Source organism: Phasianus colchicus, chromosome 13, assembly GCF_987193195.1.
Source record: "Phasianus colchicus chromosome 13, bPhaCol1.hap1.1, whole genome shotgun sequence".
In the NCBI taxonomy this organism is placed as follows: domain Eukaryota; kingdom Metazoa; phylum Chordata; class Aves; order Galliformes; family Phasianidae; genus Phasianus; species Phasianus colchicus.
Window position 1 is genome coordinate 18,729,778 of NC_143448.1, and position 27,174 is coordinate 18,756,951.

The following is a 27,174-nucleotide window of genomic DNA, read 5'->3' on the forward strand; positions in this document are numbered from 1 at the left end:
AGCCCAGGTTGCTCCTCAGGCATCACATGCTGCAGAGCGGCTGGAGCACAACCTCAATACAAGACCCTGGGGAATCCCCATGCAGCGATGGATGTGGCCATATTGCTGCTCAGCAATGGGGATGGCTTTATGGGATGGGAGGGGGACTAACTTTGGGGCCATCCAGTTGGTGATGGTGCAGATGGGAACTGATACAGACTGGGGAGAGAGTGGGTTGTCTAGGGAATACTACTAACTGTGGCTTTTCTCTGCAAATTTGTGCTGGTTTGGGGGAAAGAGAGAGATTTGGGATTTAGAGGCTGCTGCACTGCCCCATGCTCGTGGCCCTGCATCTCCATTGCATTGCAGCTAATGAGCAACCCATCATCCCATCCTTGTGGTGCTCCGTGCACTGGGAGCCTGAACCTGGTGGGGATGCTCGCCTGGCTGATGGGGATTGGGATTGGTTTTCCTCTGTGTTTGGAGCTGAATTCTCTCCTTAATTCAGAATGTCAAGTGGAGCATGAGGGGTGTGGTGAAAATGAAGGATGAGATTGTTATATGGCTGGCGCTGCCATAGTTGTGCCCATGGTTCTGTGATGCTGACCTCAATCCCATAGAAATGGGGACGCTATGGGGGGAGGGGTGACCAGGGAGGTCACTATACCTCGTGCTTAGGCTCTCCGTCCCCACGCTCTTTTGGGTGACGTGGGGTGAAATGTGGGGTCACCCTTCTATCTGTGGCTCACAGCACTGCGCAGTGCCGATCTCTTTTATTTAAATCTCCACCATCTCCTGAACTTTGATGCATGCCGATAAAAGCCAGCAGCTCGCAGGTCGCCCCTGCTTGCACGTGCAGTGCTGCAGCTTGCAGGACCGTTTCCATGGGCTCCTCCTCCTCCTCCTCCCCCTCCCTGCTCAGAGCCGGTGGGAAAGTCTGGATCTGTTGCTATTTTCTATCTGTTATCGCGGCCCCTTATCACTTTGCTCTTGTCTGCATGCCTGCTCTCAGAGCGCCCAGGGTCTCTCTTTTGGCAGCGTGGAAAAGTCCCCTCTTCTTTTCTCATTTGGTTTTTCCCAAAGTTGGAGCTATCCCAGCCAAGGGATGGCCAGTGCTCCTCGTTTTGGGGGTGCAGGTATGGCCAGAGGGGGGTCCTGGTGCTGGCCCCATCCCTGCCCCCATCCCAGTGTTGGCACATAGGTGCGTCGCACACCTCAACACAAGTTCTTCCCATCGCTGTGATTCGGAAAATAAAACTCCTTGTTATCAAGGAAGGAAAAAAGAGAGAGAGAGAGAGAGAGAGAGAGAAGGAGGGAGGAGGAAGAAGAGTTAATCGCCGAGCGGAGGATCTCGGAGCAGAGCGCTTTTGGGCTCTTCCCTTCGCTGTAAAGCCAGCCTCAGTAATTCAGTTTTAAAGCATGAAAAAAGGGAGTTGATGAAATTCCGCTATCAGCACCGAACCAATATGCAAAATATCTCGCTGAAAATCAAATAGCTATTATGTTTTCATTTCCATTTCAGCGTATTTGCTTAATGAAGAATAGACAGATCAGGCAAGCAGAGGGAGGCTGTGTGCGGCGATAACTGCGCAGGGCTCCCAGCAATCCCGCAGAAATGACGCTCTGCTCCGCCACTCTCTTTTTTTTTTTTTTTCCCCTCCTTTTTCACCCCTTTTTTACTTTTTTTTAACATAGCCAAGGGCTTCCTTAAGGCCCACAGCCATTGGTGCTTCCCTGCCTGGGGTGGGATGCTGTTTGCGGGGCTGCACCTTTGGGGATGTGAGTCCAGATGCAATGGGTACCGCCTGTCCCCACCCGCTACAACCCTTCCCTGTAGGCATCCCATATCGATGCATTCTCAAAAAATGAGTTTTTCAAATGGTTTTTGTCCCCATTGCCTGTCAGGGTGGGATGTGAGTAGGGTGGTGTCATTGGGACACCCATTGGGATACCCGTAGGGACGCCCAGTGGGATGCCCACTGGAACACACACTGTGATACCCATTGGGACACCCCTAGGGACGCCCATTGGGATGCTCACTGGAACGCCCATCCCAGTACCCATTGGGACACCCATTGGCATATGGCTCCATCCCCATTGGTCCCTCACCATCCCTCTGTGGCAGTGCTGTGCCAGAGCAGCACGATTTGGGTTAACTTTATCAGGAGCCCGAGAGCTGGGAAGGCGTGAAAGAAAAAATTAGCCTAACAATGTTTCATTTACCGCAAGAGAAACGATTTGTTAGCCGGCGATTGTTTCTGAATATTATCAGAGTCTTTTTAATTGTGCTGGAACTGAAATTAGCAGAATTAGAATAAATTGCCTTCCCTTCTCCGGCAGCCTCTTTATTCACGCTCATTGTTGTCTGCTTTGTATAGATTATGGCCCTTTGTTCTCCCGCTGTAAATATACATGCCTGGAGTCACGGCGAGCGGCGGAGGGCTGCAGCCCCATCCCACCGCTGTGCTCCCTGCCCGCTGTGCCATGTGCTGGGGGTGTGCCTTAATTTGGTGCAGGTGGGATGCTGCGTTGCCATGGGGACGGCGGTGTGGTGAGGTACCTGCGGTGCGTCCCTCCTGCACCATGCAATGTCCCCATGTGCATCCCTCCTGCACCCTGCAGTAACCCTGCACGCATCCCTCCTGCACTGCGCAATACTTGCCCTACAGCCACCCCACTCACACCCTGTTTCTACCCAATATACCTCCTCCAGCACAGAGCTGGAGGATGCGCACCCGCAGCATCTCTGTTTCTCTGGGACCCCCATTAGGAGAGGGCTGTGGGGACCACGGGCGATGCTTTGTGGGGTCCCTCAATGAGTATGGATGCCACTGACCACACTCTGTGCACCACAGGTTCCCTGGGAGCGATGGAGGAAGGTGAGGATGCTGCTGCAGGCGAGCAGAGCCCCATGGAGAGGGATGGGGCCACCCCGGAGCGTGAGGGCTCAGCGGAGCGCGACGCCTGCAGCCCCCCCAGCAGCGAAGGTGAGAGCCCCCAAGCATCATCACCATTTGTTCCCCATTAGCAAACAGAGCATCCCATCAAGGGTTCAGTGGAGGGTTGAGCAAAATGCTGAACCTGCATGCTGCATCCCGGGATGATGGCCAGGAATGAGGATGCTCTCGGTAGGCTCTGGGCATGTAGGGAACCACAGCTGGGGACAATTTGGACACATTTGAGGTTAGACCACACATGGGGCTATGCTGGATCCCGAAGCAGGTTGGGATGCCTTCCAGCAAACGTGTTGGCTCTGTTATGGGGAGGGATGCAGGGACAGCGAGGGACCCCTGAGGTTGACATTGGTGCAATGGGATAAAGACGGAACCAATGGGATGGGGACAGAGCCAATGGGATGGGGATGGAGCTATGCTGCTGCCGCCCGCTTCCTGCCCGCTGCCGCCTGCCTGCCGCCTGCTGCCCCACCCCGGGGCCCAGATAGCCCTTCAGTTCCTTCCTGCGGAGGTGGGGGCAAACCCTAATCAGCCGCCCGGTGAGATAACAGCGGCGGGGCACGGTGTGTGGGGCTGGCCGAGAGGCTCCCGGTGTGCACCCCAACCCCAAAACCACGGGGTCAGGGAGCGGGGAGTCCGGCGAGTGCCCCAGTCCCAAAACCAGGGGTCAGCCCCACGGAGGCAGAGTCTTCTTGGGAGTGGGGAGTGTTATCTGATGGGGGCATGGAGCTGGGAGCTGGGCACAGAGCTGCACCTGGCACTGGCCCGGCTCGATAAAGAGGTGATAGCAGAGATAACGCCGAGCAGCAATAACGGCCACTAAAGCTTTCAGCGAGATGGATAAAAATCAATATGCCAGGCACTTTGATTTATAGCCAAAAATAATAGGACTTTTATACCCGGTGATTGATTTATTTGATGTTAATCATTCCGCTTATCACCTGTATTAATAATCTGCCATGGCAGTGACGTCACCCCGGGGTGTTCGCTCCGGCGCCTATCGATTGGGCTCCGCGCGGGTGATCCGCCCGGGACGAAGGCAAACATGTACTTTGGGCACTAATCTTCCACACTGTCATATGCAGATAGGCTCTTATCTGCTGCATCTCCAGCAGCAGTTAATGGAGAAAATAATTGTTATCAAGTTGCTATGAATACGCCACAAATAGAGCCGTGACGGGAGAGCGCAGCGGGTGACGTGGGGCTGTGGGTGGTGGTGGGGGCACCGAGGTCCCCATGGATGTGGTGCATTGTGCTATGGGTTTGGGGTCCCCATGGATGTGGTGTGTTTTGTGGGTTTGGGATCCCCGTAGTTGTGGTGTGTTGTGTGGATTTGGGATCCCCATGGGTGTGGTGCATTGTGCCGTGGGTTTGGTGTCCCCATGGATGTGCTGTGTTGTGCCATGGGTTTGGGGTCCCTGTGGATGGTGGTGTGTTGTGTGGGTTTGGGGTCCCCGTGGACGTGGTGCATTGTGCCATGGGTTTGTGGCGTCCCCATGGACGTGGTGCATTGTGCCATGGGTTCGTGAGGTCCCCATGGACGTGGTGCATTGTGCCATGGGTTCGTGAGGTCCCCATGGACGTGGTGCATTGTGCCATGGGTTCGTGAGGTCCCCATGGACGTGGTGCATTGTGCCATGGGTTCGTGGCGTCCCCATGGACATGGTGCATTGTGCCATGGGTTCGTGGCATCCCCATGGACGTGGTGCATTGTGCCATGGGTTTGAGGTTTCTGTGGATGGTGGTGTGTTGTGTGGGTTTGGGGTCCCCATGGATGTGGTGCATTGTGCCATGGGTTCGTGGCGTCCCCAGGGGTGTGATGCGTTTTGTGGGTTTGGGGTCCTCATGGATATAGTGCACTGTGTCATGGATTTGGGGTCCCCATGGATTTGGTTTGGTACAGGGGAAGTGCAGGGTTCTTTGTGTGCTCCACGGGTTGGAGTGCTCCGTGTTGATCTCATGTTCTTCTACTGCAGAGGTGGAGTGCAAAGATGTTCCAGAGAGCCCAAAAGAGACGGAGAAATCAGAACCTGGAGAAAACACGGAGGAGCTGAGCTCTTGGAATGGGCCAGGTGGGTCCCTGCGCGGCCATCACTGTGCGCTCCTATTGCAGAAGTGGGGCTGAGATTGGGGCATGCTGCAAGCATCGTGCCTCCTGCCAGGCTCCATGCAGAAGGTGATGGGTGCAGTGCCCGATGTCCCCTGCTTTGCCCTTGGGACCATAAAAGCCATCAGGGCTGCAGCGTGCAGGAGCTCTGTCCTGCCCCATGTGCTCACAGGGCACTTTGCAGACATCCTGGTAACCACTTGAGTGGTTTTGCGATGCTTATCAAAACCCCAAGACACAGCTTGAGCCATCTATCTCCCCACTGGTATCTCCATGCCATGCTCGCTGGGTGCCCCGCGCCCTATCACACTGCTATCTGCAAACCTCCACACCGATGGGGAAAAGGTCAGGATTCCCCCATGAAGATTAGGTCTGTGGGTGCGTGTGCAATGGGGATCTGCTGGCTCTGGGGTGACCATTCCCTGATGGGTGGCCATGCAGTGCTTTGGATGATGGGATATGTGCGTCCCATTGGCGCAGCCTCACAGAGCAGCACGCTTCCTCCCCACTGCACATGACGGGAAGGGGTGACCCCAGTGCTAACCCCAGCCCAGCAATGTATGGGGACACCCGCTGCGTCCGCACGGCCGTGTGCAATGCAGAGCCCTGGGAAGGTCTGCCTAGCAGTGCACGTGTGCAGCAGCTGCCCCAATCCCCACGGATGGGCCCCGCTCCCCATCCCGCCCCATCCGAGGGGAAGCACGCAGCGGCCCCACTGATACCCCCATCCCTTCCTGCAGGAAGGAGCTGCGAGGCCACTCCGGCTCCTCCTTATCTCCTCTCCGGCCCTTTGTCCCCGTGACCGCGATGCATCGCTCCTAAAAGCAACCCTTCCCCTCCCAGCAATCCCAAACCCCATCCCTTTTGCCCACAGCAGCGTTTTCCGTGTCTGGTCCATAGGAGCTTTTATGGGGTCGCATTGCAGCAGGATGCAGCTCCCCAAAATGAGCACCACGCAGTGCAGCGCCCGGCTCCGGCCATGCCTCCCCTTCCCCCCATCTCTGCAGCGGGTTATTTGCATTCTTTATGTAAAAGAGATTTTATTATCGCCTTCTCCCAGCCCATCTCTATTCTGGTAATTGGAGTGGTATTAATTTCTGTGTGGCTGGGAGTTGATGGCGGTCCGGCGATGCTGCAGCGATAGGGTGTTCCTTTCGCACCAACCGCCGCGATAGCCCGTCTATCAGGCGCTCTGCAGGCTCTGCACTTATCAGGGATGGAGCTGGCAAAAAGGGAAACTCTGAGCAGCCTGAATTTTCTTTTTATCTGGCAGGATCCGCCGTATGTCAGCAATGGCAGCCGCGAAGATGCGGTTTGGGGTGGGGGGGGGATGTGGGCTGCTCCCAGTGCCTTTGTTTGCACCCCGTGGGGTCTCAGGGGGTCCGCAGGGCTCTGTGGGTGCTCATCCCTTGGGATGCTCTTCCAATGGGCTAACCCATGGGATGACATGGCCACCTCATCACCTCTCTGCTGCAGTGCCCGTGTGGGGACCATCCTGGCTTTCCTCGGCCTTGTGTGCAGGAGGTGTTGGGGGAGGAGAGGGGAGAGGGTTTGGGTATTTTTTTTTTTTTTTATCTTTAAAATGACCTTGTTGGCAGAGGGTTCTGATACGTGAACAGCTGATAACTGGAATCCGTATTCCTGCACTTGGGAGTGCTGCAGATGGACGGGGCAGGTTGGTGTTGGAGGGGGCTGCTCTGCTGCCCAGATGCACTTTGGTCACTTCAGGGCACTTTCTGGAGAGGTGTTGGTGTGGGAGCTTTGCTGTCCATGCCCACCAGGCACTGTCTGGGTCCTAGAGGGGGCTTCACACCCATTCCATCCCTTAAACCATCCCATGACCAGCATTCTCCCAGCCCTATCTTTGCACCTATCCCAGTTATTTGGGAGCTGGGGATCTGGGGAGCACTGCAGCCTCCAGCCCCTCTCCAATGGGGAGAATTGGGTGTATAGGGCTGTATCCCCTCCCAGTCCCCATTGCCTCCCGGAGGGGCACAACGAGTGGCTCTGAATTAGGTGTTGGCATGGTGAATAGAGGCAGATCAGCCTCATTTAGCCACCAGAGAATCTCCACAGCAGGCTGCAGCCCTGGGAAGCCACTGCTTTGTGCTTAAGGTCCTACGGATCCCCATCCTTCACTGTGCACCAATAGTCCACCCCCAAAAAATAAAACCCACAAACCCAGGCACGATGCCACACCAATAGCAATTACCTGCCCACATCCCCACAGCGTCACCCAGGTGTGGGGCACAGTGTCCCCCCCACAGGGTTATCATGCTCCAAGAGTCACATTGCCCCCATCCCCATTTCAGACCCCATATCCATCTTTGCCCATCTCCACATGCTCTCCCAGCTCCAGCGTAGAGATAACTTTCTCAGTGCCATTTTTTTTTTTTTTTCCTCCATCTAATTAAAACTACAAACTTTTTTTTCCCCTTTTGTTCCTTCCCCTCCTCCCCTCCCTCCCCCTTTCCCTCTCTCGTTCGGTTGTGTTTATCTGCGCCCTGACTCCTGCCCGAATAATCTCTCGCCGCCCGGAGCTGGTGTGCAAACCTCAAGGTTTATTATCGGGGTGAGCAGGGCACGGCGAGGAGGGACGGCTCGTCCTGACGGACAGCCCCTGTACTCCCCCTTCCCCTCCACAATGGTATGTGTGGGTGGGAAAAATTATTCCAGCTATTTCTCTTTTATCACCCGGAGCCGGGCTGAGCAGCAGAGAGTTGTGTTTGCGGTAGATTGCTCGGAAGGAAGGAGGAGAAGTTGGGGTTTGGGATGGCAGCCCCGTGAAATGGGGGTCCTGCCCCCCGTGCTCAGTCTGACAGTGATATGGCAAAGCTCTGTGATGGCACTGGGAGCAGGGGGGCTGCAGCAGGGCTGGTGACACTTGTCCTGCGTTGGGGATGTTGGACTGTCAGCTTGCTGCTTGGGTGCACTGTGGGGTGGTGGGATGCTCGGGGTAGTTGGGATGGTGTCGGTGTGGGGGAATGTTCAGGGTGGAGTGGGGGCACTGCTGGAGCAGGTAAATGTATGTTTGCCCCTAAATCTGCCACGCACTGAAAGTTATTCTTCTTGTTAGGGGGTTTTCTGATCGTATTCCTAATGATCCATGCTGCCACCGCATAGCAAACTCAGTGCAACAAGGGGCTGCGGGGCCGATCACATCCTGGCAGGAAGGGCACCCGTTCTGTGCTGGAATGAGGTGTGATGGCATCTCCCACCACAGCAGCCACTATGGTTTGCTAGAGAAGGGAACTCCAAGCTGCCTTTGTGCACCCATCCTTCTCCTCCTGCTCTTCCCCTTGTGAGAACGGGGATCTCTTGGCACCACACCCCATGCATTTGTGGGATGCAGGATGGGGACCCTTCAGGACCGTGCCCCCATCCATTTGTGGGACACAGCAACGCCCTGAATGCAAACCCAGCTGTCGGGACGCATCCTGCTGGGGCAGGGCACTGCAGCTCCCTGGGGTACGTGGGCACCGCGTGGCATGGCCGCTAGCAGCACAGCTGGCGAGCGGAGCCTCGTGCCCTCCTTCCCCCCCCCCCCATCTGCACCCGCTGTGCTGCTCAGGGTAGGTAACAGCTCCTCCATTAACTGGGGTCAGGGTTCAGCACGATAAAGATTTGCTGTTGTACCGTGGCAAAAAAAAAAAGAGAGAGAAAAAATCAATAAATGGTGAGCGATGGTGGGGAGCGATAAGGGCAGAACTCTCCCCACAACCCCTGGCAGCAGGCAGTTATGCACCTAACCCACCTCCCCCCCTAAAGGAGCCCAAAGCCACAGATCTGAGCCACCCGTGGGGTCAGGACTGTCCCACAGTGGCCTGGGATCAGTTGGAGAGGGGTGAGAGCCTCCCGAGCCCCCATCCTCGCCTGCTCTAATTTAAGCCCCGCTCACTCCTTTGTTGTTCCCAAGGCTGCCCTGATTACTCGAGCACCCAGGACGGCAAAGCCGGGATAATCTCCTTAGCCCCTTTGGAGAGATTTCCCTTTGTGAGCGGAGGTGAAGAGTGGAGATGCTGCGTGTTTGCAGCTTAAGACTCTTCCCAATCGGCTCCCTCCATCTTATCGGCGCGGTGCCATCACATCATTGCGCTAGTTGAGTTGTCAGGATTTATTCCTTCCGCCGCACGCGCTCACGGCTTCTGAAAGCAGCAGCGGGGGGCTCGGGGGCTTCGCTTCTGCGCTCAGATCGCGTTTCCTGGCTGGGGGGTTCGTTTGGGAGGTTGGGTACCAATAGATGGGTGGATAGGTGGATGGATGGGTGTATGGGCGGATGGATAGGTGGGCAAACAGGTGGGCAGATGGGTAGTTGGGCAGATGGATAGATGGATAAACAGGTGGACAACTGGCTGGACGAATGGATGGATGGGCAGATGGATAGGTAGATGGACAGATGGATGGTTGGATAGGTGGGTGGATGGATGGGCAGATGGATGAATAGATGGACGGATGGATGGACAGATAGGTGGATAGATGGATGAATGAATAGATGGACGGATAGGTGGATGGAGAGCTGGATGAATAGATGGCTAGGTGGATAAACAGGTGGATGGATGGACAGATGTAGGGACAAATGGGTGGACAGACAGGATGAATGGATGGATAGACAGACAGACTCGGTCTCCCCTTCAGGGATCCCCAAGCCATGGGCTGGGCTGGGACCCGTTTATCCCTATGTTCTAGGCATCGCTGAAGATGTCTTATTTCCTTGCTCTCCAGGATGTCTCGTTTTGGTGCGTTTGGGGCATTAAGGCCCCCAGTGAACCCCAGACCTGGCCCTGGGGGCTGGGGCACAAGGCACAGTATTAATAGGAGTGATGCATGGTGCTGGGAAGCAGTCCCATGACTCCCTGATAGCAGTATTTATCCAGATAGTATCCAGGCAGCTGCAAACACTCCAAGCCCTCAAATCAGAGATCCTGTCCCAGGGCAGATCTGATGCATTTGAATTTGATTAAAGTCTCACGGATACCCGTTGGGCAAGGGATGTGGGAGCCTTTTGGGATGGGACCAGCTGAGCAGCCTCCGTCCTTCCCCTCTCCTTACTCCTGGAGGAAAAGTGCACGTGTCACCCCAGGTCACCCTTTGTCCCCTCCTCTCCAGGACCCCGTCAGCCCCCAGGTGCAGGTGGCAGCCAGCCTTTCTCTTTCATTTATCAGCTGATAACCAGCAGCGGGGCGATGACAGGATTAATCTTTGCTCTCCAGCATAGCCTGGGCCATTTCTTTGAAATCTCGATGGGGAGATAAGCTGGAGCACAGCGCAGGGGGGAGAAGGAGCCGCCGGCCCCATGGCAAACACCACAGCATGGGGATGTGTCCCCAAGCGGTGCCTCCTTGTGATGGGGCATTGGGATGGATGCTGGGATCCTGAGTAGGTGCACCCGTTGGGACTGAGCTTTGTGGGTTGGGTTTGGTTTTTTTTTTCCCTCTTTCCATGCTTTTTGCTGCTTTTGGTGACCCAAAGCACACCGCCCCATCCCTGCCCCGTTTGGTTAATCATCTCGGAGATGGGAATTCCTGCATTATCGATGTGGTTCCACCTCACCGGGACCCGATGGTGAGATTAGATAAAGGGCTGTGTCACCCCACGGGGTGGTGACACCGAGCAGCAGTGGCAGTGTGGGGTACACAGACTTTGCTCCCTGGGGCCACTGTCCGGGCTGTGCACGTCGGTCACCTCAAGCGTCCCCAAGGGGTGGCACTGCTGTGTGCCACGTCCCCCCTGCGGCGCTTTGGGGCTGAGCACAGGACTTTTTTCCTCCTCTTCCTGGGTGCTGTGACAAGCACAGGGACACAGCTGGCCACCTCCCTGTCACCCCATGTCCCTATAGGGACACATCTAGCAGCATCCCCATTCGAGTACAAGCAGCAGACCCGGATCCAGGCATCAGCATCCCCGCGCTGAGTTTTTGGGGGTGCCAGCAGGCAGCCCGTGCTGCTGTGTGCCCCACGATGGGGCTGGCTCTATTTTTGTCCCCCTGTCTGGAACGGTTTTCTCTTTATCAGCGCCTGCGTGTTTTCTCTGCTGGGGATTGATACACAGAAGATGAAGTGCTCTGACATGGGAAGTGTCAGGCGAACACGCTTATCTCACAGACATGGTCTCCTGACCCAAACGCTGCTGATTACCACAAAGATGGGGGGAGGGGGGCAACAGGGGGGCAATGCTGGGGTGTGTGGGGGGGTGGCAGTTCGGTTGGGATGGGGACAGCTTCCGTGAGAGAGCACTTGGGCTGCAGGGTGGCAAAGGCAGCGGTGAGCCAGAAATCCCCCAGCCCATAGGGAAACTGGGCCCTGGGGAATAGACCTATGGGCTCTCCCTGTTCTCTTCTCTCCTCCTCCTATCCCACTGTGATCTGGAAGGATGACAGGAGGCTGAGAGGGCCTGAGGTGCCAGCACGTGGCTGGGTGAGCGCACTTCCCTCCACCCCATGCGCAGCACCTGATGCTCACCTGGAATAACCCCAGCACAGAGAGGATCCAGATGTCAGCCCAGCTAATAAACACATCAGATTTCAATCTCAGCAGCCATGGGATCGTTTTCTCCTCCCCGCATTTCTAGCCCTGAAAGCAATTTGCCTTCCAACCAGTGCAGCCTTTTCCCTGCCTGTGGGACCACAGTGCTTTGCAAAGCCCTTTAGAGGATGCAACACCGATGTGCCCCATTGTGCTGTGGTGGCAGCAGGGACTGTGATCCAACACATGTGATGGTTTTAGGAAGATTTCAGCATGGGGCTTGCAGAAGCTTGGTGTCTTTGCAGAGCATCCTCATGGCACGGAGCAGCCAGAATGCATACATCCCAGTATTGGTTACCTGCCATCTTATCTGCGCTCCGAAAGACAAAGGCACAGTTAAAACATTTTAGAGCAGCCTTCATAGTGTATTAACATGTTATCTAACCCATTAAACCAGAACCTTATCAGATAATCAAAGCCATTAAGCCCTGAAGCCGCTGTGACTTTGGATGCGGGGATGGGAAGCACTACTTCCTCTCTGCTGCACCGTTGTGTGCCCAGACCCCCAGCACTGCTATGGAACCACCAAACTGGGGGATTGGGGGTTTCCCTGGCCTGGGAACTGCAGTGGTGGGGTTTTCCCAAAACCTGTGTAGAACCTTCTTCATCTTTCTGGCACTGATGGGGACGGGACTGGCTGACTCCATCCCTCTCCTTGCAGATGAATTGGAGCTGGTGGTGCAGGATGGGGAGCGTCAGGTGCGAGCCCGACAGAGCCTCCCTGAAGGCTTCTCCTGGGGACCCTTCCAGGGCAGCATCCACAGTGAGCCAGCATCACCAGGACACAGCGAGGCGGTAAGGAGCACTTATAGGGGTGGGCAAAGCCCTGCAGCAGTGATGAGCGAAGCTGGGGAGAGGGATCTCCTGGGGAGGCATTTTTCCTGTGCTGAGTTCTGGGACTGTATGGGATCCCCTGGCTGCTTTTGGGTGCCTGGGACAGCAGCACCGGTGAGAGGCTGGTGCTCCCCCTGGCATTGCAAGTGGGCTGTTTGCAGGTATGTGTTTGCTCACAGAGATGGGTCAGGGTGCAGGAGGATTTGGGGCAAAAAGGGAACCTTAGGCACAAGCAGGGGGACAGACAGGGGCTGGGAGCCTTCGGGAAGGATGGGTTTTGGGCACGACTGCTGGAGTTTCATGTTGCAGAGCCGGGACCAGTAGAGGCAGCTGGTGGCTCATGCTTGCTCTGTGAGTGCAAGTGGTGTGCATGGGTGTGTGCGGGTGTGCAGGGATGCATGGAGAGGCTGGGGCCCCACGGACACGCTCACACATCCTTCCCTTCCCTGCAGCCATGCAGGTCAGCTCCAGCCCAGGGGCTCCGCAGCCAGGATCTCAGCTTGGCTCCATCCCCACTCCTCCTCCACTCTCCCTCACTCTTTTTTTTTTTTTCTCCCTCTTTTTTTTTTTTTTTAAGCTCAGGCCCGTTTATCTTTGCCGAATTAAATCCTTGATTAACCCTTATCTGCCCAGTTTGGCTCCATATCTCCCGCTTGGCGCCGTGTGTCCAGACACCCGGTACAGAATGATTGATTCCTTAAAGATATGCGCGGCTTTTTTTCTGATACTTCATTTATTGTCTAAATATTTTTGCTCCCATTTCAGCAGCTCCCTTATCGAGGCGGGCTGATGATTCCCAGCCCTGCTTTCCTCCGTCGCTCGCCTCCCTCCTATCTCTGCCTGGGGAAGCGAGGAAGGAATCGCAGCCCCATCCCTGATACGGGCTGTCGCCCTCGGGTCCCTCCGCATTGTTGCTGGCGGCAGGGGGAGATAGTGGGGGCCTCCCCCAGATGCCATCTTGCAGCTGGACATCCATCCCATACACAGGTTTTAGTGGGAATTGAGGACGTGGGGTGGCTTTGGTGCGCGAGGAGCATCGCTTGTGCTCACTGCTGCATGGTGGCACTGTGGCTGAGGTGATGGAGGAGGAGGAGGATGCCTGCTGCATCCCCAGATTGTCCCACAATGCTCTCCAAAACTCCATTGCTCGGGAGAGTGCGCATAACCGCCGGTAAAGGGATGCAAGGGGAACTCTTGGTGCCCATCCCATTTCCCCCAAGGAAGGATGCCTGCTGGGGGGAGCTGCCCTGCTAACATCAGCCCAGGCGGATGCAGAGCAGATAGAGTTTCTGATGGTTATCAGGGCCAGTTCGGCACGGAGACACTGACCTCTTTGTTCAGGGGAAACAAGGAAGGTTCTCAGCATGGGCTGCAGACGGGCAGCTGCTGCTGTGGCTGTGGATGGAGTGGGAGCACCCAGGGGTGCTGCAGGGTCCTGGACACCACAGGGAGCTGCATCTGCTTGGGTACTCCACGCACAGAGCCAAGCTGCTCCCCAGGGCAACTTTCTGCAGGCTCAGCACTGCGTGTGCACTGGTGCAGCGTGCACGCGTGTGTGCGAGCCCCTGTGTGTGTGTGTGTGTGTGTGTGTGTGTGTGAGCTTTATCACGCTGCAAGCACTCGGCTCCTCGCAGTGATAAGGCCTAAAACCGGCTGAGACTGTCAGTCTGAGTTGGAGGGTTTAGAAATATTGGGAGGAATAATTAGATTTCATATCGTTACCGCGGCAGCCATCAGAGGATCAGGCAGATTAATTTCCAACCCCCCCCCCCACCCCCCCACTCCCATCCTTGCTCATTAATATTCATTAGAGATGCAGGGAGACAGCGCAGGGTGCAGCGCTGGCATGGGCATGCCGGTGTCCCCTGCTGTCCCCTGCTGTCCCCTGCTGTCCCAGTGCCATGAAGACCCTGATGCTCACCTGTACCCCTCCCTGCCCACAGCAGAGCCCACCCGTGACGCTGGTGCTGGGGGATGAGAGCTGCTGGCTGTCCCGTCTGCCCCTGGTGCCCGGAGAGCCCGATGCCAACGCTGTCATCTACAGGAAGGGTTGGTACCTGTGCTGGGGTCAGGGGGTGGGCACGGTGATGGGTGCTGCATTGATGCAGTGCTGGCTGCAAGCCTTGTTGCAAGCGTTAGTGCAGATGGTGGTGCAAGATGCAGTGCAATGCTTGGGGTGTTACAAACACTGGTGCAACGGTCATTGGAAGCCTTGCAGGCATTGGTGCAGGATTCAGCACAGCGCTCAGTGCAAGCATTGGTGCAGGCACTGCTGCAAGACTTAATGCAGACATTACTGCAAGATTCAGCGCAAGCAGTATTGCAAGTGTGGGGCTGTGCCCATCAGGCGTGGGCTGACACTGCCACCTCCAGGCGAGCCCAGGCTTAGCCACGGGGGAGGGAGAGCAGCCGGGAGCGAGGAGCAGGGCTGGGCACCCGGTCCCATGGGGGTAATGCTGACCGCTCGCCTTTGTGCCCCCAGATGATGCCGTGTGGTGCAGGACCACGCGTGCCGTGCGGGAGGACGAGCCCATGTGCGCCTTCGTGGTGGCTGAGCCGGCTGCCATCCCCAGGCAAGCGGTGAAGGCAGAGCCTGGAGACTCACCCTACCCGGCTGCACTGCACTCCGACATCCAGCTGCTGCCCCAGCAGGCGGGCATGGCTGCCATCCTGGCCACCGCCGTGGTGAACAGTGAGTGCCGGGGTGACACCGGGTGAGGGGTTCCCAAGGGGATGCCCGTCCTCATCTCCGTGCTCACCCCATCCCCTGGCATCCATCCCTTCCCTTTGCAGAGGACGTCTTCCCATGCAAGGACTGCGGGATCTGGTACCGGAGCGAGCGCAACCTGCAAGCCCACCTGATGTACTACTGTGCCAGCCGGCAGAGCGCGGGCTCACCTGCTGTGGATGAGAAGCCCAAGGAGACGTACCCAAACGAGCGTGTCTGCCCCTTCCCCCAGTGCAAGAAGAGCTGCCCCAGTGCCAGCTCCTTGGAAATCCACATGCGGAGCCACAGCGGTATGGGCATGGCATGACCTGGCACAGCCTGGGGACAGCAGGGACCACAAGGGAGTCAGCCAGCCAAAGGCACAGGGAGGCTGTGGGTTGCTTGCAGCCAGATGAGGGTCTTCCCCAGTTAGATTACCAATCTGGGGCAGTGCTCTGCAAGCTGGTGCTCACCTGCAAAGCCTTCTACCATAAAGGTGGAGCAGGCATAGCTGTGTTGTCCCCACGGTCCCTGTTTCTCAGCATTGAGGTGTCCTTCTGTTTGCCTTGCAGGGGAGCGTCCATTCGTCTGCCTGATCTGCCTGTCTGCCTTCACCACCAAAGCCAACTGCGAACGTCACTTGAAGGTGCACACGGACACCCTCAACGGTGAGTTAGCACTGCCTGGTGTGCCCATAGGGGATAGCAGCACCAGGGGATGGGAATGACAGGGAGAGATCCTGTGGTGGGACCAGTGCCCATGGGTCAAACCCACTTTGTGTCCTTTGCAGGCGTCTGCCACAGCTGCGGCTTCATCTCCACCACGCGGGACATCCTCTATAGCCACTTGGTGACCAACCACATGATCTGCCAGCCGGGCTCCAAGGGAGAGGTGTACTCACCAGGGCCAGCACTGCCTGCTGCCAAACCCCTCACCCCTGGTGCGTATGGGACAGGGTTCACACAGCAGCCCCCCTAGTGCCACTTGGCATTGCCACAGCAAACGCTGTGTCCCCCCATGGCTCCGGATGTGGGGTGGGATGCCACTAACACCTCTCTCCCCTTGGCAGGGCTGAGCCAGCCGAACAATGCACCCGTGCTGAAGTGCAGCCTGCCTGCCTTCATACCCGAGGGGCTGCCAGCCCTGCCACAGCACGTGGTGCTGCATGGGCCCCTACCCACCGTCCTGCCCGGCCCAGATGCCACCCCACAGCCCGCATCACCCTCGGACACCACCACAGGACCCGCATCCTCCGAGGCGCAGAATGGCGAAGCCCCCAGAGAAGGTCAGTCCTCCTCCTCCTCTGGTGAGCCCATCCGCATCAAGGAGGAGCCAGCTGACAGCCCGGCTGGGAGCGAGGCGGAGGAACCCAAAAGCGGGGAGGCCGCTGCTAGCCCCAGCTCAGAGCCAGAGCCCAGCTCCCGGACTTCATCCCCCCATAGCCTTCCCCCAGGGAAGGTGAAGTCGGAGCTTGCCAGCCCCACGCCGGGCTCCAGCCCTGTACCCAGCGAGCCAGGCTCAGGCACGGCGGGCGGCACCGTCTTCCTGCCGCAGTACCTGTTTGGCCACGAGGCTGCAGCGGTGGTCCCGCAGGCATCGGAGATCCTGGCCAAGATGTCAGAGCTGGTGCACAGCCGGCTGAAGCAGGGTCATGGCACGGTGCCACCGGGACTGTTCACCGGAGCGCCGGTGCCAAAAGGTGCGACGTGCTTCGAGTGCGAGATCACCTTCAACAACATCAACAACTACTACGTGCACAAGCGGCTCTACTGCTCCAGCCGTCACCTGGCCGAGGACAGCCCCCCTGGTGCCCGAAAGCTCAAAGTGCCCCCCGCAGCCCCCAAGGGTCCTCCCGTCCCTGGGACGCTGCTGTCTGCTCCGTCGGGTGAAGGGCAGAGCGCTCCGTCGGGGGACGGGGAAGTGGGGCGCGCAGCCACACCGCCCGCCCCGCTGGAAGAAGGCAAAGCGGTGTCCCCGGGGACGGAGGTGGCAGCATCAGGGCGGTGCAGCGAGGACAGCCAGAGCCCTGTCAGCTCGGAGGGGGACGAGGACCCCAGCAAGACGCTGTGCGAGGCGTGCAACATCCGCTTCAGCCGCCACGAGACCTACGCCGTCCACAAGCGCTTCTATTGCGCCTCGCGCCACGACCCGCCGCTGCGCCGACCCGGCCTGCCCAAGGTGCCCTTCATCCCGCAGCCCCTCCGCACCCGCAAACGCCGCAAGCTCTACGAGATCCACGGGGCTGAGCCACCCCCACCGCCTGACCCCAAAGCCCCGGCGGCCGCCCCTTCGCCCAGCTCCAGCCCCGATGCTGATGGCCCCATTGATCTGAGCAAGAAGCCGCGGCGGCGCGGCGGGGAGCAGAACGCCGCCACGTTGCTGCCGTTGGCCGACTACCATGAGTGCACGGCGTGCCGCCTCAGCTTTAACAGCCTGGACAGCTACCTGGCCCACAAGAAGTTCTCCTGCCCTGCCACCCCGCTGCAGCCCGGTGCCATGGAGCACCTCCAGAAGATCAAAGGGGCCGTGCCCAAGGGACACCGCGACAGCGAAGGGGACAAAACAGCCCCAATCGGCACCGCCAAGGCTCTGCCACCCACCTACCCCGCAGTATCCGTGGGGGATTCACGGTACCCTAAAGGTGCCAAAGGGCCTCTTTCTGCCTGCCCCTACTGCCCTCTTAACGGGGCCATCAAGGGGGACCTCATTGAGCACTTCCGCCATGTCCATGGGCTCTTTGTGGCTGCGCATGGCCTCCCCGACACCCCACGGCCCGGGGGGGGCAGGACGCCCGAGCCCCCCGCCGCCTCACCCCCGCGCCCACCCGCCCCGCGCCTCCGCCGGGACAGCTTCAACGGCAAGGAGGCTCGCGATGGCCCCCCGAACGGCAGCCCCCGGCCACCCATCTCCCCCCGGCCTCCCACTGACAAGCCACCCACTCCGCCCTCCTATACAGACCGGGGGGTGCAGACCCCCCTGGCCAAAGCTGCGCCCAGCCCTGTGCCCAACGGCAACCACCGGTACTGTCGCCTGTGCAACATCAAATTCAGCAGCTTGTCCACCTTCATCGCCCACAAGAAGTATTATTGCTCGTCCCACGCTGCTGAGCACGTCAAGTAAAGGGCCCCCCCCCAGCTCTGATTGGCAGTTTGGGGTTGGGGGGGCTGTATGGGAATGGTGTGGCTCGGGGGGGACACTGGGGGCTGACATCCCAGTGATGGATGTGTATTTATAAAGCGATGCGGCACCATCCTCGTTGCAGATGTGGGGTTGGGTCTTGGTGATGGACCCGCAGCCCCTCCTCATCCCCAGAGCACCACATCCCTCTGCTCTGGGTGCTGACATGCACCCCAAGTGGAAGGACCTCAGAGCACGGACCTGAAGCCGTGGTGTGGGGAGGGAGGCTGCCCCCCAGCTCTGCAAAGCCCCCTCCACCTGCCCTACTGCTCCTCCCTATGTGGTGCTGCAGGGAAACTGGGCCAGGGGGGGCAGACACTACAGGGAAGGGGGAGCACAACCAGGCCCTGGAACAGGAGAGCACTGAAGCTGAGAATGAAGCAACCCTGGGAACTGTGTGTATAAGCGTGTACAGAAATAAATATGTCTAATTACACTGGGTGCTGCCTCCATGCTGGAGGGAGGGGGGGGCTGGGGTTCAGCCCCTGCCCAGGTGGTGCAGCAGGTGTGGGGATGGAGGCTGATGACTAATTGTCTGGCTAATGATAGGAATGAGCTGCAGGTGGGCTGTGCTGCCCCACACCCAGTCCTGGGCTCTGCTGTGGGGTCCAATGCTGCAGTCTCAAAGCTGGACTGGGAGCCTCAGGTGAGTGTGGCTGGGGTCTGGGATCCCTGCTGTGCTGGGGAGGGCACCTAGGGGCACCACAGGGAGTAGGGGTTCAGCCAGTATGAACCATTAAATCCTATATAAAGCCATTGCAACAGGAGGCTGTCTGGGTTAATGGGGTCCTCTTCCTTCCATAACTCAGCATTTTTGAACAGGTAGGGTGCAGCTCAGGGGGATGCACATACTGCACCCACTCCTCACCCAGCTTATCCCCTCCCTGAAACTCTGCCCCCGTTCCAGCAGAGGTGGGCACTGATTTGCTCTCCCTCCTCCCACTCCTGCTAGAAACTGGCACCAGGCAGGCAGTGAGTGGTGCCACAGCTCCCCCAGGGCCTCTTGCAGCAGCAGCCCTTGCACCACAGCCTGGCACAGCCCCGTGCCAAATGGGGCAAGCAGCTGAACCCCCACCCCAAACCCAGCCAGGGAGGAGAAAGGACACAGAGCAGCATTGCAAGAAGCACAGCTTTACTTAAATAAATATATTTACAAAGCAACAGGCATCACAAAGAAGTAGCTGCATCCAGCCAGTAGCATGCAGGGAGAGGCACTGGGTACTGACCTAGGGAGGGGCTCTGGGACCCCCAAGGAAGGACATGCCCCATCTCCTCACTGCAGCATCTTGCTGGGGGGCAGCAAGGGAAGGCTGCGGGGCAGCTGCACACAGCTCTCCTCCTTGGGCTCCTCAGTGGCATCCAGCAGCTGCTGCATGTAGCAGGAGGTGCCCAGCAGCACGTGGCCTGTGGCCTGCATGCTGAAGAGCATCCAGCGCAGCGCTTCCCTGGGTAGGGGTCAAAAAACAAGAGTGAGCATCACTTCGTGCACCTGTGTGTGCCGTGGCTGCCCTCCCAGCACTCACTTCATGAGCCTCTTGGCCCCGTAGCAGCGCAGGTCGTAGGACATGCTGTAGGTGCCATAGAGTGTGGCTTTGACATTGAGGCAGCCCAGGTCCTGCGGGTTGGTCTTGTAGAGGTCAAAAGTGACACAGGCGACGTCGATGCGGCGGGATGGCTTGTGGGACAGGCTCAGCTGGTAGCCAGGTGCCTAAGGCACAGCAGGACCAAGAGTTGCCCAAGGAACCTCGTGCTGCCTCACCCAGCATCAACCTCATTGACCCCAGTGGGATGCCCACGGGATGAAACGGGCTCTTACAGCCCATGCTCACCTTGCAGGCAGACCACGACTGCCCCTTGCCCAGGGCCATCAGCACTGTGCCCTCCTCCAGCGTGCAGAAGAAAGCCTCTGTCTCCACCACAGTGCCGTCCTCATCCAGGACCAGTGTGATGGGGTCAGGGACCAGCAGGGCACTCTGGACCTGCAATAGGGCTGTGGTGAGGGGGTGGCCCATCAGATAGATGGGCCCCGGAAAGATAGATGGACAGCTCACCTGGTGCAGCAGCTCAGCCAGGCTGTGCGCCATGATGCCCTTGCGAAGGCTGCGGTCGCAGTTGCAGACACGGAAGGGTCGGGGCTGTGGGGCCGGGCTGGAGAGGAGCAGCTGCTGGGTCATGGAAGCGCTGGCAGAGACGCATCTGAAGGGGATAGGGAGGGTCAGGGGGCTTCCCAGAGCCAACCCCAGCCCTGGGCTTTCACTCAAAGTGCTGAGTGGTATCAGAGCAGGGGGAGACAGTGATGTCCCCTTCCTAGGGTCACCCCAAAGCTTACTTGGAGACAGGCGCAGCCAGGCGCAGGCTCAAGGACTTGGCGTAATCCATGCTGGCACGGAACTGAGCCTGGCAAGGAGAAAGCTTCAGCCCAGGCAACGGTGGTGTCCAGCTCTGCTAAACCCCTCAGGAGACCCCATCCCTATATCCCAGTGGTACCCGCCCTGCTCAGCAGGGACAGCATCTGCCCTTTGAGCAGGGACAGGCTGGAGGCAACGGGCAGAGTCCTGCTGCCAGCACAGCTCTTGCGTAAAGTGGCTCGTGGGCTCTGAGTCACTGCTGGAGCAAAGGTTAGCAGAGGTGTAGGACTGTGCCCCGATCCCTCTGGGGGACTGCAAGGGATTTAAGGCAATCAGAGGCACTCACCCCAGCAAATATGACCCTAATGGTCTGTGGACATCCCCATCCCCATCCCCATCCCCATCCCCATCCCCATCCCCATCCCCATCCCCATCCCCATCCCCATCCCCATCCCCATCCCCATCCCCATCCCCATCCCCATCCCCATCCCCATCCCCATCCCCATCCCCATCCCCATCCCCATCCCCATCCCCATCCCCATCCCCATCCCCATCCCCATCCCCATCCCCATCCCCATCCCCATCCCCATCCCACTCACCTCCACCAAACACACTCAATCTACACTTCACTCATCCACGCTCACCTTATATAGCTGTCAGAAAAGGCTCCACCCCCCAACACCCCTCCCACCTAAACCAACTCCCTCTGGCTGCTGGCACAAGGGGTGGGACCAGTCCTGCCCAGCTGCTCCGCCTGCAGCTCTATTTGCATGGGGCAATGAATGGGTAATCTCAAGCATGCGTTGTCCCAGCAATGCAACAGGCATTGTTCCAGCTCTCCAAATGCCTGGTGCTCACTTGCATATAGCTGTGCCTCTGTGTGTGCATGCACACGCATTTACCACTTCTTCTATATGTGTGCACGTATACATTTATTTCTGCATGTGTGTATGAACAGAAATACATGTCAGTGTGCACGCACATCTCCATGAGTGCACACAACTGGCTCCATGTGACACACACAGTACCAGATGTGGGTATCACACTCACGTGCACATTCTGTGCTTACATGTGTCCACTTCTTTATTGTGTAAGCATGCACAAGCGCGCACACAGGCACCTCCTTGTCCGTGCACACCTGGCTGCGCGTGTCAACGCCTAGAACTCTGCAACTCCATGTATATTAACGCACGCTTTGTTGTGCCTGCATGCGTGTGTACCCACGTGCACGAGCACACGGATGTACGCACAGTGCAAGTGCGTCCATGCACAAGTGCGCCTCTCCATAATGTGTAAGCACGTGGGTGCGGATATATACATGCACGCGCACGCTGCTACACGCGCGTACCCCCCCTCGCGTGCACGAGTACGCACGTGCGCTCAGCACATTTCCCGCGCGCGGCCCCTTTAAGACGAGAGCTGCGCGGCCGCGCGCGCGTAACGCCGGGCCGCAGGCTCCGCCCCCTTTCCTCCCCTCCCCCCCCGCCCGAACGGCCGTCGCGCCCTGATGACGTCACGCCATGGCCGCCCTGCGCCGCCGCGAGTAGAGGCCCCGTCCCGTCCGCGCCGCCCGCGCCGGAGCCGCCGCCGCCGCCGCCCCCCGCCTCGCTCTCGCCCCGCCCCGCCCCGCCCGCCGCCCCCCCTCCCCGCCCGGCCCCGCCCGGCCCAGGTGAGCGGCTCCCGTCCCGCCTCGCTCTCAGGGTGCCGGCTGCGGCCTAGTGCCGGGAAACGGAGGGAGCGGGGGGGGCGGGTCCGGGTGGCAGCGGCGGAAGCGGGGGCGGGGGAGGGGGGGGGGCAACAGAACCCTGAGGGGATGAGTGCAGGTGATGGGCGCTACCGGCGGGGTGGGGCTGGGGGGAGGAGGCGGAGGAAGGGGAGGGGGCGGCCCCGGGGTGCCCCCCCCACCAAAAGGCAGCGGGGCTGGGGCTGATTGGGGATGCGGCCCTCAGCTGGGTGGGGTGGAAGCTGGGGGGGGGCTGGTTGAAGGGGAGGTTTGTTGGCCTGGGGGCTCTGACTGCCTTTCTCCTCACGCAGGTGGGAACAGGGAGAGCTCCAGGAGCCTGGGGCGCTGCAGGTCCTCAGCCTGGCAGGAGGAAGCTGAGGTAAGGCTGGTGAAGTTAAGCTTTGTGGTCGTTGACAAATTCTGCAGGATGTAGAAGTGATGGCACTTGTTTTCTGGCCTGGTGTTACGGCTCCTGTTGTTCAAAATCAGCATCTGCTAGCACAGGGCTGCGGGAAGAGCCAGCCAGGTGTGCTTCAGCTGTAGGAAAATCAGTGTCACTGGGATCACAAATTGCAGCTCATACAGCCCTGTTTCTCTTAAGGTTTCTGGCCCAGAGTTTACCTGATACAGTGCAGTAAGGAGCAGCGTATGAGTTGTGTTGGTGTTCTGGATCAGAGCTTTATGCACTCTTCTTTAAAAGCTCACTGAAAGCGGCTGTCACCAAGTAGTTCTCTTTCATTAATGCCAAAAGGTGGCTCAGTTCTCTGCATTAACAGCTTTCCTGACAGCTGCTAGATGCTGTGTATCATCAAAGTCAGGTCTTCTTAGAAGATGTCAGATAAGTTTCTGTTTTAATTAACCTGCTACGGATGATAGTTTCATTCAAAGCAACGGACTGGGTGTTTTGCTTTTGTTCTGTTTCTTCCTGATTTAATACAATGTTCCTTTCTCAGATCACAAAGCTTTTTTTTTTCCTTCTCTTTCTGTTTATGCTGTTCTTTCATATTTTTGCTCATTTATAGTTCCTGCCCTTCATTTCTGTTTTGCTTCTGCCTTGCACATCTTTGTCCCCCTAACCTTTTTGTGCTGCATTTCTTTTCTAACCTATCTTATCAGCTCTATTTCCCATTCTTTCTCCTCAGCTTGCACATCATTCTTCACCCATCCTTGTGCCTTGACTTGGAACATGTTCCCAAACACTTCTGTTCTGCATTAAGCATTGCTTTTCATGGATAAATGGGAATATTTTGATTTTGCATCAGGCTGGCTGCAAGAAAGGGAAAAAATAAACCAGCAAACTTTCTGTTACCCCTGAGAGTTCTGCCTGAGACAGAGAGGCCTCCATTCCCTCTCACCAGCAGCACTGAGAGGCAGTGCTGCTCCCCAATGTCTGCCCCATGAGCACTCTGGAGCTACAAGGTGCCTATCTGGAGGTTATTGGCGTTGGGGATGAGCTTAGTACTTGCCATCCAACTGGCATTTTGTACTGTTGAAGAGTGAAGCTGGTGGATCTGTCAGGGCACAGTTTTTTTTTGTAGGGTACTTGGTGCTTTCCTGCTCCCAGAGGTGTTGGGATCACCTGAGCTGTTGGTTCCTGTACTGTGTTCAAGGTGTATTTCTTGTTCATTTGTGGCACCATAAAAAGGCTGAGGGAGAAATCTAATGAATGGAAATAGCACTTGCCAAGATTATCTTTCCTTGGTGCCTCTTTTAGATTGGTCCTTACAGCACTACTGTTTAGTCTGCCACCAAACTGCTACCTTCAGCAGTGAGTCAGCTACACATGAAGCTTTGCTTCGTCAGCTTAGTTAAGGATACGACTTAAACTTTTAATGAGTTGTAGTTGAAAAAGAGCAGTAAGAAACAGAATTTCAGCCTCCTGCCCTCGATAGGCACTGTTGAGAAACATGCATTCAGAACACAAAGCGGTGAAATGCTGCTCTGAGGGGGAGCAGCCTCTGAGGTACCTGTGTGATCCCAAACTAAAATCTAAAATCTGTAGTTGGAAATGTTTTCCAGCAGAGCTGTGAGGCTCGAGTGGGAACAGAGAATAAGATGGGTGCCCTTTGCTATTGCATCCAAGTTGCCCTGGGTGAGGGCAGCTGTGCCAGTGGCTGGTTTAGAAGGAGCACCTATGTTCCACCGTATGTAGGCCATGAAATGCTGACAAATTCCATTCCTTAAGTTGAAAAAATTCAGAGCTTGGTCTGTGAAACTTCAGCATTGCTTCCTGCTGCATATGTATTGTGTAACTAAAAACCTCTTTTCCGCCAGACCTGGCTGTGACAACAGGCTGTCCCGGAGACAAGGGCTGTGTTCTGAGGGAGGATGCTGGCTGCCTCTTCCAGTGATCTGTGTGCCTTCAGGGAGCGAGGCAAGGAGCTGCAGGGAGAAAAGGCAGTTCTGTCAGTAAGAAAGCTGCAGATCATTGCAGCCAGATGTCCCCTGGGACCCTTCTTGCCTTTTTCATCCTGTTGCCAAATGGTTCTGGATGGGTCTCTTCAGAGTGCTTTCCCTCATCTCTTGACTTTATTGGGTGACTTTATAGGCTGACATCTCTTCCCTTTATTGAAGGGAAGGCCAAACTTTGCAAAAGCTGTTCAGGGGTTTTTTGTTTGTTTGTTTCATGTGCTTGTGTTTTTGGTGGACCATCTGCAGTACTCTTGATGGCAGCGCTGGCAGGATGCTGCATGGCAACAGGGACTGGGTGGGTCACGAGGATTCTGAAGGAACAGCAGGAGGGAAAGTCTTGCTCGATCTGTGGGGACAGCAAGTGCAGTCTGGGAGCTGGGAGGATGACACGTGCTTGCTGCAGATGGGACAGCTGGGAAGCTTAGCTGCCAAATCTGCAGCATCTCTACTGACATGAGTGTCTCTACAAACGTGAACTGCTTTTAAGGGATTTAAAATTCAATAAGGTGCGCACAAGTGCTTCTCTAGACACAGTACAAGATACAATTTTGGCCAAAGGTGCATGCCATGGTTGCATTCACTCCAAAGCTTCTCAGTGGAAGGGCTGTACAACTTGTCAGGCCTGGCAGAGGAGACTGTTCTGAACTCATCTGTTTCCGATGTGAGGGAGATGAAAACATGACACAGTTGGAACAAATGAAGTCAGTTTTGGTGTAAAAAGGGGAAGGTGGCTGTGTCCAAAGTTGGCTTTGCCTGAACTACCTGCAGTTTTAAAGATAGCTCTGAAGATAAGCCTCTACTAAGTGAGAGGTGTCACTGTACAGCTGGTTCATTGCCTCGTCACCCAAAGTTACAAGTCAAACGATCTTACCTCTAGCTTAGAAGTTAATTTGTGCTTTAATAACCAGTTTTGAAGACAGTAAGAAACAGGCTCGGTTCTGAGACAAAAATTCAGGACTTGTTTACCATGAGAATGAAAGCTGTGGATTTCTGCTCTGTTACTTTGCTTAATTTAAAATGCTTCTGTGTAGTCATTTTTGTCCTCACATTTTCCTATTCTTCATCTGTATGTGTAATTAAAGGAGAACAGAAAGAAAAAGAAGCAACGATTTAAAAATAAAAAAAAAAAAGCAAAAATGCAAAAAAGCAACCTGCAGGATTCCAGAGCTCTGGGATGAGCTGTTGTGCAGGTTATTCTGAGGCAGGACTTGGGATGTGAGCTGTAGGTTGCTGCTACCCTGAAAAGAATAAATCCATTACAGCTTGTAAGGAAGCCTGAGTGACTATGGCAAAGACTCCACCATTTCACTAAACTCTTCCTCTGGTGCTCTCGCCTTTGATTGCACTCAGTTATATCTTTTATTCCCTGAAAGAATGGCTACAAGTAATACTGGTTAGGTCAGCGTTGAGGCGTTCTCCCATCTCAGGTCATTGTTTTGATGTGCTGCTGTTGCAGGTAGGTTTGTGACTGTGATGTAAACCACATTCACTTGCTTGTCCTCTCAGGCCCAGGGGGATGCCCATGGCTGAGGGATGGCTGGAGGATTTGTTTTCAAAAGACCTGATTCCCTTGGTCTTCGGGCATCTTTTCTTGCAAACCAGTGAACAGGGAGCAGTGGCCCATAGGGAGCAGCTGAGCTGTATTCTTGCTGAAGTAGGAAACAGCGTAGAGACCATAAATGCCCTCTGTGTTTCTTCACTGCACAAGCAGATAGAGGCAGCAGGAGGGCGTGAGGCCCATTGCCAAAGAGAAACTTGAATTTTGTGAACTCTTACAATCAGCTGTCATTTATTGTGTTTCTTATCATTTCTGCTGTTAGGAATTAATAGGAAATTATTGTAACTAATGAATGCTCTGGATTCTTACAATGGCTTTAATAGTGGAGGTGAATGTCTCATGCTCATCAGTGCAGCTGACGGTGAGAATGTATTCATTTTCTCCCAGCCCCCTGGAGGGCTCGGTGTCGAGTGCAGAAAGGCAGTGAGTCACTTAAAAGCCTTTGCTTTGGTGCTGCTTATTTTTGAGAAATTAGAAAACAAATTTCCTGAATACATCCATACTTGACAGCTTCTGTATTTCTGCTGGCCTCTTCAGGCTGACCTTTCGGGTGTAATACACTAAACTGCTCTGTGTGCATGCAAAGTGTAACTTCTCAGGCACTTAGGCAATTAAAATTGCTGTCATAAAATTCCTCTTGAAGCCAGTAACAATTTGTGCAAGCATTTATGAACTCGGCATCAACCTTTATAGGCACAGTAAGAATATAATTTGTTTCAGACTACATCCTGCTTAACTGCCCAGAGCTGCTATCAGCGAGAGGCAATTGCTGTCTTTTAATTTGGTTTATCACTTTTCAGTAAAATCACAGCTTTGGTTGTGAGCAAGAACTAAGAAGTGCAAGGAGGCATGAG

At 56.3% G+C, this 27,174-nt stretch overlaps 3 protein-coding genes across 10 annotated transcripts in view; 2 read left to right on the forward strand and 1 right to left on the reverse strand.

The window, feature by feature from the left end:
- ZFPM1 (zinc finger protein, FOG family member 1) overlaps window positions 1–18,715 on the forward strand; it is a 28,157-nt gene extending 9,442 nt beyond the window's left edge. For 2 of the 3 annotated variants that reach the window (XM_031615476.2, XM_090149473.1), the window contains exons 2-10: window positions 2,835–2,966; window positions 4,910–5,005; window positions 12,223–12,356; window positions 14,339–14,444; window positions 14,878–15,087; window positions 15,189–15,413; window positions 15,675–15,770; window positions 15,893–16,042; window positions 16,172–18,715. In XM_031615476.2, coding sequence (XP_031471336.2) covers window positions 2,835–2,966; window positions 4,910–5,005; window positions 12,223–12,356; window positions 14,339–14,444; window positions 14,878–15,087; window positions 15,189–15,413; window positions 15,675–15,770; window positions 15,893–16,042; window positions 16,172–18,222 — 3,200 coding nt within the window. In that variant the 3' untranslated portion in view covers window positions 18,223–18,715. The remainder of the gene's footprint in view (window positions 1–2,834; window positions 2,967–4,909; window positions 5,006–12,222; window positions 12,357–14,338; window positions 14,445–14,877; window positions 15,088–15,188; window positions 15,414–15,674; window positions 15,771–15,892; window positions 16,043–16,171) is intronic. The other variant, XM_031615475.2, reaches the window with a different exon arrangement.
- Window positions 18,716–19,352: 637 nt separating this feature from the next.
- On the reverse strand, window positions 19,353–21,248 carry CIDEC (cell death inducing DFFA like effector c). The gene is made up of 6 exons (XM_090149480.1): window positions 21,227–21,248; window positions 20,609–20,676; window positions 20,331–20,475; window positions 20,109–20,258; window positions 19,803–19,987; window positions 19,353–19,724 (listed from the first exon to the last, which is right to left on the reverse strand). The coding sequence occupies exons 2-6, from the start codon at window positions 20,656–20,658 to the stop codon at window positions 19,553–19,555; spliced, it is 702 nt and encodes a 233-aa protein (XP_090005606.1). The 5' UTR covers window positions 20,659–20,676; window positions 21,227–21,248; the 3' UTR covers window positions 19,353–19,552.
- An 886-nt stretch (window positions 21,249–22,134) lies between these two features.
- ZC3H18 (zinc finger CCCH-type containing 18) overlaps window positions 22,135–27,174 on the forward strand; it is a 39,797-nt gene continuing 34,757 nt past the window's right edge. For 3 of the 6 annotated variants that reach the window (XM_031615538.2, XM_090149475.1, XM_090149476.1), the window contains exons 1-2: window positions 22,278–22,296; window positions 22,662–22,729. Coding sequence is in view for 1 of the 6 variants with exons in the window: in XM_090149477.1 (XP_090005603.1) it covers window positions 22,135–22,296; window positions 22,662–22,729 (230 nt within the window). In the remaining 5 variants the exon portion in view is untranslated. Of the gene's footprint in view, window positions 22,297–22,431; window positions 22,451–22,561; window positions 22,581–22,661; window positions 22,730–27,174 lie in introns of those variants that run through there. The other 3 variants (XM_090149477.1, XM_090149474.1, XM_031615537.2) reach the window with 3 other exon arrangements.